Here is a 12,873-nt window from a genome sequence, read left to right on the forward strand (position 1 = left end):
AAAGAGTGGGAGTTGACCTAAGAGGAATTTACTGAATTTGACTGGGGAGGCTCTGGGAGAAGAAATGGACTTAGCACAGAGCCAACCAGACAAGGATGCCTTTTCGAGGAAAGAAATACTCAGTGGTGTGTTCTCTTGTTAGTGGGTTTAAACAAATAATGCAATTGATTGCTTTTCCGTTTTTTCTCTTTCTTGTTTATTAAAGTAACTGACCATAATTTTAATAAGTTCTTGATAATAGTATGTTTAGAGTGCTCATTATGAGGAGGTGATATAAAATACCAGTAGTTAAAGTAATAGTATTTTATGAAATGTAGACTTTTGACAGGGAAACCTTAGATCTTTTTTTTTTTTTCATCTTGGGGAAGAATAATGAATGAGTATTTATTTTCATCAGGTCAGGGCCTGAATACAGATAGTTCAAGATTATGTATAATTATTTTTTAAATTTTCGTTTTTTTTCTTTCAGTGTGCGGGATGACAGAATTCGAGTAGAAAGGATGAAGAATGTGTATTTTGAATACAGCCATGCTTTCCAAGAGGTTACAGAATTTTATGCAAAAGATGTAGTCGACATTAAAGGTAAATGTTTTATACATGTTAGCCATATGTCCACAAATGTAACTGAGTTGAGATTTGGATAAAGGTGCAAGTTTGACTTAAAGGCTAGTGAAAGCTAGGTAGTTATTGATAAACAACTGGAAGAAGCAGAGGAAAGCGTTCACTGTTCTTACACTTACCAGAGGCGTAACTGCAGTTGCTTTTTGTAGTTATGACCATTTTAGTAATGTGTTATTTTTGATGTATTCATGGAGTGTAACAAGTTAATGACTGAGTCATCTTCCTTCTTCCTTCCCTCAAAAGGTGGCCATGATTTTCCTTGCAGTTTTATAAAATGTGTGGATAAATCTCCTAAGGAAGGCTAGCACTTCTAAAAATTAATGCCCAGAATTAAAATATCAGAACATTATTGACAAGGTCTTAGTAGGTTGACTCCATTATTTGTCTAGTTCACGCTTCCTCAGCCAAGTGTCTGATTTGGTCTGCACCCCTCATTCTTGCCAGTCCAGCTTCTGTTAAGATCCGTTTTTATCCTGTTGCAAAGCTTTCGCCCTTGGACCAACCTCCCCAGCTCCCTCTTAGGCATCAGTGTCTTATTGGCATTTTCCTCCCATCCTTTTTAATCTCATGGTGTCTTGGCCAGTGTCAAGGAATCATCAAATTATGCTCAACTAAAGACAAGACTAAGTCATGAAACTATCATAAGCCATTCTTGGCATCCAATTCACCTAGAATCGCATAGGACAGAAAATCCAGTTTGCTGGCACAGCACCGTTTCTTTTAGTGGGAGGAGTCCTCTCTGTCTTTGCAGCAGTCCATAGAGCCACTGGGTGCTGAACTTCCCGGCATCCTCTAGTGACAACTCAGCTGCAAAGAAAGCAGGTGGATGCAGGATTTACCCTACAGGAAACCTCAGCTCTTGCTGGAATTTCTCCAAAGGACATACCAAGTTCAAAGAGTCAGTGTACTGAAGGAAGGCCAAAATTCTAGAATCAGGTAATTCCTCTCCTAGTCTGGATGCAATTTCCTGATTTCAGGTCATTTCCGCCATATGCAATGCTACCTCATAACACATTGGCATTTCATCTTTATCGGGTTTCCTAGGGAATGGAGCTGGGCGGTCAAAAGATGAAATTCTCAGTAGAAGAGAAAAGACTTAATTCTTCATTTATACCTTGTTTTTACAAAAAGTTATGTTGAAAGTAATATATTTTATATTACAGATCTGTAGAGAGTATTTTATAATTTTTTCTATAGGTATTAAATACCTACTGCAAAAAAAAAAAAAAGATTAAAACAGTTGTGTAGAAGGTAGAAGTCCCCCTTTCAGATTCTTAAGAATTTTTTGATGTATAGGTCTATACATGAACATGCATAATTCCTTATTTTTATTAAATATGACTTTGATTTATTATTTCAACTAATTTTTATTGAATGTCTATTAAAAGCATTGTTCATACTTTAAGAAATTAGACCAAAATTCCTGCCCTTCTGGAGTTTTTTAGTCTAGTGGGAGGAGGTGTACAATAAAATAGTGTTTGAAGGTGATGAGTTCTTTAGAGAAAGGCAGGGAAGGTCTTCGCTGGTAGCTCAGTGGTAAAGGACCCACCTGCCAGTGCAGGTCCTACGAGTTTGATCCCTGGTCTGGGAAGATCCCACATGCCGCAGAGCAGCTAAGCCCCTGCACTGCAACTGCTGAGCCTGTACTCTAGAATCCGGGAGCCGCAACTTCTAAGCCCATGTGCTTCCACCCTGGAGCTCGTACTCAGCAACAAGAGAAGCTGTCGCAGTTGAGAAGCCTGTGCCTCACGACGAGTTAGCCCCTGCTTGCAGCAACTAGAGAAAGAGCCCACGCAGCAGCAAAGACCCAGCACAGCCAAAAATAAACAAACAAGCAGATTTTAAAAAGAAGAAAGACAGGGAAGAGGTGAATTTTTAAATGTAGTGGTGAAGGAAGACCACACTGAGAAAATGGCAATTGAATGAAGATGGAACAAAGATTAGAGGGGTTAAGGGGGAAAACCACATGGTTGAGCGAAGAAAGTTTTTCAGGCAGAAACAACGCTAAGTACAGCATATCTAAGTGCCTGGTGTGTTTAAAGAATGTCAGGGAGCCTGGGTGCTGGTACAGAGTAACTAAGGAAGAGACTATTAGGAGGTAAGCTCAGAGATAAAAGGAGATGGAGAGCAGGTTTTTAGGGACTTTTAGATCCTTATGAGCTTGAGCCACATCTCTCAGTGAGTTGAGTGATGTTGCAGGATTTGAAAGCAAAGTAATCTAATGATATGATGTATGTTTTAAAAAGGATTCCTCTGCCTGTTCTGTTAAGAATATCCTGTAGGGCACAGGGATAAAGGTGGGAGACCAGATGGAAAGCTAATGGGAAAGTCCTTCCCAGTAGTAGGTGCATACCAATCTAGAGGTACTGAAATTTATTTATCTATTAATAATACCTTATTGATGTTCAATTAGGTTTTCTGTAATTTTTTACTACTATGAAAGATTTTTCAACTCACTTCCTTGTATACACATCTTTAGCAAGCATTTTGGAGTACTTTTGGGTCAAAGCAGATAAGCGTTTTACACTTTGAAAATACTTGCTCCCTTGCTTTTGAAAGAAGGTTCATCCACCATGAGAAAATTGCCCTTTTTCATACTCTAGGTATTTATAATCTTCTGTATTTTTTCAAAGGATAAGTTTAGAAGTTAAGTGTCTAAATGATTATTTCAATAATTATAAACAAAATTCTATTTCACTTAATGTTTGTTTTAAAAAATGATGAATAATAATTTTAATGAAGGTATCTATTCTGTTTTTTAGATTCTCAAAGTTTTTCTGACATCATTAACTTGGAGAAGCCTGTGATTTGCTCTTTGGCTGCCATAATAAGATACCTCAAAGAGTTTAACTTAGAAAAGGTGCTTTCCAAACCCAAGTAAGTGGTTTCTGAAAATTTTTAAGAAGGGTGGGGTTATATTAAAAAACATTTCTTAAATTGAATTTGGTAAGTACTATACTCAGTTACCTGCTCTTGATGGAATACTGTATTCTGCGGCAAGAGTGACCTGTGTGGTATTGTTGCTGAGGAGTATTAAAAATGTTAGTTGACATAAAAAAATTAATAGAAGGCTTAAGAATTGGGTCAGTTTGTATTCATGATTGCTATTGAATATATTTTAGTGTTGAGTACAGAACTGTGCTTTATATTAAAGCACAGTTACTTCACAAGTAGTATTAAGAAGGGGTATTTAAGAGCATTCATAAAACTTCATCTCCTTTCTTATTCTTGATTTCAGTCCTTATTTCACAGACCATAAAGTTGAAGATAAAGAGGACAGCCACTAACATAGACAGCTTTTTAAAAGAGTGATTAACTGTAGAGTTGAGAAATTTAAAAGCTGGCAATTGACCTTCTAAGAAAGTGCTAGCTTAAAAGCTAGTGGGAAAAAAAAGGGTAACAGAGTAATTTTCTTGCCTTTCCACATTCTACCTTTACTGGCCTCTTACCTTTGGCTCTGTGAAGAATTATCCTGTATCATATTGATCCTGGGTAAGTAAGCTGCTTCCTCTTCTGCAGAGATGGAGTGGGCAGATAGGAGCTGTCTCAGCTTGCAATGCAGGAGACCCGGGTTCGATCCCTGGGTCGGGAAGATCCCCTGGAGAAGGAAATGGCACCCCACTCCAGTACTCTTGCCTGGAGAATCCCATGGACGGAGGAGCCTGGTAGGCTACAGTCCACGGGGTCACAAAGAGTCGGACACGACTGAGTGACGACACACACCAAGACTGGGAAGTCCTTGTCTTTGTCTATTTTAACCCCACCCCTAAAGCAATGCACTTCTGAGACTTCTACCCAGTGTCCCAAGTATTTTGAGGTATTTCTATTCTCATTTGGAGAAGGCAATGGCAACCTTCTCCAGTACTCTTGCCTGGAAAATCCCATGGACTGAGGAGCCTGGGGTAGGCTGCGGTCCATGGGGTCGTGAAGAGTTGGACATGACTGAGTGACTTCACTTTCACTTTCATGCATTGGAGAAGGAAGTGGCAACCCACTCCAGTGTTCTTGCCTGGAGAATCCCAGGGACGGGGGAGCCTGGTGGGCTGCCGTCCATGGGGTCGCACAGAGTCGGACACAACTGAAGTGACTTAACAGCAGCAGCAGCCATTCTCATTAGTCAGAGAACAAACTATAGCAAGCCATATGTGAACCCTGGTCCTGTTCATCCTACTGTTTCTTATGATCGCATGTGACGTGCTCCACAATTTAGGGATCAGGGCTTGGCCACAGCCTTGAGCACACCCTTCTGCATCTCTCTTGTGTGCATCTCTGGCATTCTGTCTCACAGCTTCAGCTTCCCTAGTCCAAGAAGCTAGTCCTAGTGTTTATCTCTTTTTTTCTTCTCTCAGACACCACAGTTCTATGCTGCCTGATGTTCAACTGCCTGAAAAACAATTTAACATACACACACAAACACACAAATATATACATATGTGTATGTGTATATATATGTGTGTGTGTGTGTGCATAGGTAATGTGTCCAGTTTTCTAATTGTGGCTAAAGAGCACTGTTCATGCATTTAATCTTTTTATGAATAAAAGCAGGTGAGGTTCCATGATTAAATACCACACAAAAACAACAGAAGTAGGAGATGTATAAAGTAGCAGCAGCTTCCTAAACAGTGCCTATGTCCTGAAACTTACGGAAAACAAATTGTCACTTAAAAATTAGCAAAGAAAATTGGGAAAAGAACCAAATTGAAAATCCCATATAAAATTATAATAGAAAAGAATGGGGAACAGGATAATATCCTTATAGAAAATAAATGCATACCAGAAAGACATACAGATGAAATAAAAACTATAACCTTCTACTTCAAAATGAGCTAAACGACGTTAAGGAAATGATGCTAAATGTGAAAGAACAAAGGAGAATAGATAAGAAATAGGAAGGCTTTGAAATGAGATGATAAGATTTAAGAATGAACTGTATGTACAGAAAAGATCAATTTAGGAATAAAGAGTAAACTAGAATTAACACAAAAGAATATAAATATAACACTGATATTAAAAACAGATTAACATGGCAAGCCAGATGAGACATTTATCCTTAGAAAACCTTACATCAGGCTTGACTCTTGACTGGCATCTGGGAATTGCGTTTGGGGCTGATCTCCAGCATTCTCTGATAAGAATGACTCCCTGTGCCTAAACCATTTCTGCAGGTAGTATGGTTTATATTGGATAACTACTTACTTTCTGAGAGCTATAATTTTGGCACCTTTTTGGCACCTGCTCAGGAGCAGGTGCCTTTTTAAAAACAGCCCCCCATTGAAAAATCCTGGGTGCTGAGTCTCAAGTGAGCTTCTCTGGTAAACATTTCACACATATTGCCACAATTCACTCTGGGGTAGTTAAGTGCATCCTGGGTATTTTTGCCAGGGAGGATTCTTGGAAGCTTGCCCTTGGTTTCCTCCAGGCTTTGCCTTGTGTACCTTTTTGCTTTTCTGATTTTGCTTTTTTTTTTTTTTTATTTTTATTTTTAAAATTTTAAAATCTTTAATTCTTACATGCGTTTCCTTTCACTGCAATGAATCATAGCTTATGACTGTATGCTGAGTACTGTGTATTCTCCTAGTGAATCCTTGGGGATCTGTTAGTCATCTTTCTTATTATTCTCTTCTCTAATATGCTTACTGGCAGCATTTAAGAATGCAAAGATGTTCATTTTAATTGCAAATAAATTAGAAGTGAATTTACAATAAAACTGAATTTTTGTAATATGATATAATTTCTAATTTATAAGTTAATCAAAAGTTACACTAATAGTAAATATATGAACTCTGAAAACTATATAGAGAATTATTTTATGCTATGGATTTCATGTGTAGAATGGTGTGTATGGTAGGGTTTTTTTTTCTGTTTTCATTTTCAAATAATAGTAACAGTATTTAAATAGAATCTTTGTAAGGGATTGATCTTTCACATAAGGCCTGCACCTTTGCTGCCTTTGTCTGAATCAGAAAGATTGGTTTTCATTTTTTTTAAAGTTGAAATGGGAGTGATGTGGAATCCTAAACTTCTTTGGCAGTTTTTAGCAGGAATGTTTTTCTCCCATTATAAAACAGCATGCTATGTATTATTGTTGTCTGAAATATTACTGAAGTATTTTCCCATGTTACTTGGAAGATTTCTGTTGAAGTTCACACAGCGTGAATGCTAGCCAGGCCTTGTTTATAAGGTTTATTTCAAAGCATATCAAATTTGGTTTCTTCCAAAAGGATAAATAATTTAGAGTTGCTTAATCAGTGATCATTCCTGTCAAATTCCTAGGGAATGCTGGCAGACACAACCCTGAGTTCAAAAATATATATATAATTTCTATGGAAAATAGGCAGCGACAGAGGACATTTCCTTTGCATCTGTAAGGAGAGCCGCAGCTCCAGAGTACTTTATCACCCAAACGTGGTAAACGTGAAAGCAGAGAGGGTTCTTTCAGGTGTTTGGTGGTTATTGTGCCGTAGGAATCGCTTTAACTTAATATTCCTGGTGGCCGATCTCTTATTCAGATCAGTGCAGATGTCAGTGCTGCCAGACTGTGGGTTCCTGATGCTGGCTAAGCATCCTTCAGTGTCTGAGAATGATTAACACTTTATTGACGGGGGCATTTTTGTTGAAACTCATGCCCGTGGCATTAATACATCTCTGGTCAATAATATGTTAAGGTACTCAAGTGTTCATTAATCACCCCTAGGACATAGTTTAAACCTGTCCGGAGAGGGGGAAGTAAATGACTTTATTTAAACCTATGAGACCTGGTTGGATACCAACTCAGAGGCCAGGCTAGCAGTACTTGCAACTATTTTTCACCATGAAGGAGTATGGACATCTGATGTATAGCAAATCACTGCCCAATTGTTTCTTCCTAAAAATAATGTTTTACATTTTATTATTGTCTCTGGATGTTTCACATATATTTCTGGGCTTTATGACTCAAAGGAAAACAAAGAAACCCAAACTGGCCTCCCCATCGAAAGATGACAGACCTTTGCTGAGCATCTGCTTTCTGCTAGGCTCTGCAGGTGCTGCAAAATGTGTAAGGCATAAATAACCCATGCCTTCATGGAGCTTAGATCTATTAATAAGGATCACCGCAGAACATAAATTTCCATAATGCAAGGCAGATTAACAGTTACAAGGAGAGACTGGCCGCACATATCTGTTGTCAGTGTTGGAGTTGCTTCCCTCTGAAAATCTTTAACAGGTCATCTTTTGGAAGCTAGGTAAACCTGTCACAGGTGTATTACACTGCCGAAGGACAGTGTTCAGTCACTACGTCGTGTTCCTAATATGCAGCAAGTTATTTCTTTTTCAGGGCTCTGGGTCTTAGCTGTGGGAGTCATCTAGAAGTCAAGGCATCTCTCAGTGAACACTGGCTCCTTGGCCATGATTCTAGGCTCTAGATTCCTAGATGAAGGCTTTCTTCCATCACTGGCTTGGGAAACTAGATTTTGTTTCTATCTTATTAGGGCCATGATGAGTGGGATTGGTTTTATGATGCAAACATTCACGCTTTCCCTCCAAATAGCTTAGTGACCTGCTGTTATTTTCCTTGCTTTGAAAAATGAGCCATCAAGTCTATAAGTGCTGAGGATAGAAATGTCAAAGGACTGACTTATAAAGGCCATTAATTATTGAATTAGTAATGCATTGATTAATATATTTTTTAACATGAAAGACTAACAAGGATGCAGTTTGAATTGTGCATGTATTTAGTACTCAATTTAGAACTCAATACTCAAGCTTATTTGAAATTTACTGAACTTTTAATCTAGTTTGGGGTACTTAGAGGGGCATAAGCAAAATGTGAATTCTTTGAACTTAAAGAAATAATTTTTACTTTTTCAGTTTAGACTCTACTAAAACATTAGCCACATGAATGTGTGGTCTTGATTATAGAATAAATAACATTTGCATGTATCAGAATGTTGATTAAAAGTTTTTAAAGTGTTTATCAAGATGATCTCATGCCAAAGAACAGGGAGGACATTTTAAAGCACCTTGACATATTTTTCTAGCAAACTGCATAGCTTTTCCTGAAGAGACCCCCACTTGCTTTCCCGATACTAAAAGACTATGCTTGATTCTACTACTGGAAATTAAAAAACTAAAAAGCTATTAATACCATTACTTCCCTTCCTTGTTTTAGTTTTTGGTGTGAGAACGGCTGTCCTTTCACATCAGTTTACCTAAGAGCACCAGCACTGTTGGAAGACAATCTTCTAATGAATATTATTCTGGCTTTTTTTTGCTTTGATTTCCTATCAGAGGGCTAAAACTTTTGTTGTAAAATTGGAATATTTTACATGTTAATATTTTCCAGTGTTATTGGAATATTTCTAATGGGTGAATGTGTTTTTCTGTTTCTTTATGCACTTGCCTCATGGCTTTTATTTCATTCCTTTACAGGAATTTTAAACAGTTGTCAGGTGAAATGGAATTTATGACAATTAATGGAACAACATTAAGGAACCTGGAAATCCTTCAGAATCAGGTCAGCAAACATAAGGGCTATTTGATTCAAAATGGTTTTGAAAAGAAATTTGGGATGAAGCAGCAGTCTGTTCTTAGTAGTGCAGGTGAAACAGTATTATTTTTAGTTGGTTGGCCTGCCTCACATCTCTTGGTAATTGTACTGCTTACTTTTTTATTTGGGGATTACATTGGGAGCTTTAGAGCATGCTTTTTAATGATTGAAGCAATATGGCCATCCTGATAATTTCTATTTTAAATATTTCTTTGGAAAGGTATCATATTTAGAAATTAATATACAGTGGATTTTTTTTTGATCTGCTTGGTTATGTTTTTCTACGTATGTTTGTTTTCTATGTAACTTTTTGTTAAAATGTCCATAGCCTTACTTAATTGTCCAGTGTATAAAACAAGTTTCTCTGATACTCCATTTAACTGTAAGATACATAATATGTCATTTCACAAACTTTCATCATTGCTTACTTGTCCTTTATTGATGAATGTGAAGGATAATGAAGATATTAAAATTATTGCTTTCATTCATAAATTATCATGTGAAAGAGTGAGCTACTATATTGTAAAAATAATGTTATTATAACATAAAGTCACAAAAATATAAGGTAGTTCCGAGTCATTTGAGTAAGTAGTGAAAGAGCTGAACCATCTGCTGTGAATCACTGCTATTGCTGTGAATTAAAGTAAATACTGAATTCAGTCTCCTGACTCTTGGATTTGTATATTACTGTCTGATTTCTCTCATTCAGGTTTCTCCCTCTGCCAGGCTGTCCTTATGTACTGAAGTCAGCCTTCCTGTTATGCATGAGCATTTTTATCATATCATTTTGTTATTTGGAATTTGAGCATCTTTCCTGCAGGTCTTTCTCTTCACCGCTATATACATCCCCAAGACAGGAAACAGTGGTAGGAGTAGAGCCCACAGTCAGAGCCTCCAGATGCAGCCCCAGCATTCCAAGATTTCCTTACTTCTTCCACATCCTTCCTGTTCGGGTCCTATCACAGTGGCGTCAGTTCCAAAATCAAAGTCCTAAGGCAAAAATCATCCATCATCAAAATACCCTTTAAAAATCCCTTTATTAGGACTTGGGCCTTTGTAGAAGTGGAAGCTGAGAATTAACATCTGCTTATCTTTGCACTTCAGCTTTCTCCTCCTTTACCATGGATCAGTGGAAAAGGGTCATGGGGAGAGGTCTAACTAGCAGAGAGAGCAAAGGTGTAACAGGCCTCCGGTCTCCCTCACCTGTCCCTCTCCTGGCTGAATGTGCTTCTCCAGTGCTCCATGCTCTTCCTGGGACCCTTCACTGTGGTCCCAGCAGTTGGGCTTTTGTCTCAGGATGGGCTGGTGCAGTCACCTATGTGGATTCCCCTTATAGGTCAGCTCTGCGTGCCCAGCTCGTCCTCAGGGAACCTTCCATGACCACTGTCGTTCCCGTGTGTGCTCTGCTTTAAACTCCTGAGGTCTGGAGAGGTTGTAGCACACCTTTTATGGCTGACTTCTGCCAGATGACATCGTGTCCTCACTAGGAGTCTTTCCTCCCACATTTGAATATAAGTGCCCTGAGTGAAGTGAAAGTGAATTCGCTCAGTCGTGTCTGACTCTTTGCGACCCCATGGACTGTAACCTATCAGGCTCCTCTGTCCATGGATTTTCCAGGCAATAGCACTGGAGTGGATTGCCATTTCCTTCTCCAGCGGATCTTCCCAACCCAGGGATCGAACCCAGGTCTCCCACATTGTAGACAGATGCTTTACTGTCTGAGCCACCAGGGAAGTCCTAAGTGCCCTGAGGGAGGGACCATGTCTTAATATACCTTTGCCAGTCATTCTGCTGAGCACACGGGAGGTGTTCTATAAGTACCTGTTTGTTGATATGAAGGAAAAGGAAAAAGCAAAAAAAAAAAAATTCAGATGAAAATTGTAACTCTGTGTTCCAAATAAAACAAACCTATTAATAGACATTTTGTATTACAGTGAAACCTTGGTTAAAATTAAATACAATCTCTAGTTAATTGTAAATTTTTTCAATGGTTTAACTTTAAAGTAGCAAAGCATAGATAAATTTTTGCTAAGGATTTAATAAAACAGGCTAAAATCAAACCCTCCAGGGTACAGTCCTAGAGTGCAGTGCACCTTCACTTCTTTCCTTAAGAGAGAGAGTGTTGTCATGAGACTATCTGTCTTTAGAATGGCAACTCTTAGATAGTGGGAGATACTGAATTGCCAAAGGAACATGAAATTATTTTCACTGTGCTTTCCTAAGGCAGGAAAGGATGCAGTTATATTTTTAAGGTGTTTAGGACAGATGTTTAATTTTTATTTTTTTATTTTTTTTAAATTTTAATTTTTACTTTATTTTACTTTACAGTACTGTATTGGTTTTGCCATACATTGACATGAATCTACCGCGGGTGTACATGTGTTCCCAAACATGAACCCCCCTCCCACCTCCTTCCTCATATCATCTCTCTGGGTCATTCCCATGCACCAGCCCCAAGCATCCTGTATCCTGTATCCTGCATCGGACATAGACTGGCGATTCATTTCTTACATGATAGTATAGACTTCTCAGTAATTTACTGTTAGTTAAAAACTACACATAAACTGTATCTTTCTTATGCAAAATGTCAATACTTTGTGTGTGTTTATGTGGATGTGTGTATATGTGTGTGTGTGAAGTTGCTTCAGTTGTGTCCGACTCTTTGCAACCTTGTGGATCTTAGCCCACCAGCCTCCTCTGTCCATGGGATTCTTTAGGCAAGAATACGGGAGTAGATTGCCATACCCTCTTCTAGAGGATCTTCCTGACCCAGGGATTGAACCTGTGTCTTTTATGTCTCCTACATTGGCAGGCAGGTTCTTTACCACTAGTGCCACCTGGGAAACAGAATGTGTGTATATATGTGTGTGTATGTATGTATATACGTACACACACATTCATTCATCTAATGTATGAACTCCTGTTTTGAGCATAAAAGCTAAGCATGTGTAACATTATCATTGGGATATATAGAATAATTAGGGCACATGAACAACTGGCAATTTTGGTCCAAATACAATCATTAAGTTAATAAAACATGCTTTCTGGTCTTTTTTTTAGACTGATATGAAAACCAAAGGAAGTTTATTTTGGGTTTTAGATCATACTAAAACATCATTTGGGAGACGCAAGTTAAAGAAGTGGGTGACCCAGCCGCTCCTTAAATTAAGGTAAAAGGAATTCTTTTTTGTGTTTCATCTGAAATTATATACAATTATGCAATTAAATGTACATCAGCCTCCTTAAAACCAAGGTCACCATGGTTTATAAGAACATCATTTTCAATTGGGGAAGATGTCGCTTTGTAGCTGGTGATAGACTGTCTAATATCATGAGGATTTTTTCCTTGTTCCCAAGAATGAGTCTTTGCAGTTGGAAGACATGGGATCTACCTGGGGAGAGTGAGGTAATCAGTTGGTTTGGGTCATCAGTAGCATAGGGTGTAGGGAGAGAGGGGCTGGGAAGATGGGGCACTGCCTTTTGTTGAGGGCTTTGCAGGCTGGGCTGAGGAGCTAGTAGCCAGAGGAAGTTAATCCAGTGGCTCTGCACACGGGAGTGATGGATCAGAGCTGGTGGGTGTAGGGGGATGCAGAAAGTAGTGACGGGTAGGGGACAAGTTCGCAAGTTCACGCAGAGGACCTGTGAACCTGAGCTAGAGAAGGAGCAGTAGGAATCTGAAAGAGGGCTCAGGTGTGAGATGTTTAAGAGAGTAGAATGAGTAAACT

The 12,873-nt window shown here is 38.6% G+C and overlaps 1 protein-coding gene across 2 annotated transcripts in view; it reads left to right on the forward strand.

Annotated features, from left to right (window-relative positions):
* Positions 1-12,873, forward strand: part of MSH3 (mutS homolog 3) — a 190,506-nt gene that overhangs the window by 48,298 nt on the left and 129,335 nt on the right. For both annotated transcript variants that reach the window (XM_042250722.1, XM_012178913.4), the window contains exons 9-12: positions 470-582; positions 3,384-3,498; positions 9,031-9,115; positions 12,209-12,318. In XM_042250722.1, the coding sequence (XP_042106656.1) occupies positions 470-582; positions 3,384-3,498; positions 9,031-9,115; positions 12,209-12,318 (423 nt within the window). The remainder of the gene's footprint in view (positions 1-469; positions 583-3,383; positions 3,499-9,030; positions 9,116-12,208; positions 12,319-12,873) is intronic.

This window comes from Ovis aries, chromosome 5, assembly GCF_016772045.2.
Source record: "Ovis aries strain OAR_USU_Benz2616 breed Rambouillet chromosome 5, ARS-UI_Ramb_v3.0, whole genome shotgun sequence".
Taxonomy (NCBI): Eukaryota; Metazoa; Chordata; class Mammalia; order Artiodactyla; family Bovidae; genus Ovis; species Ovis aries.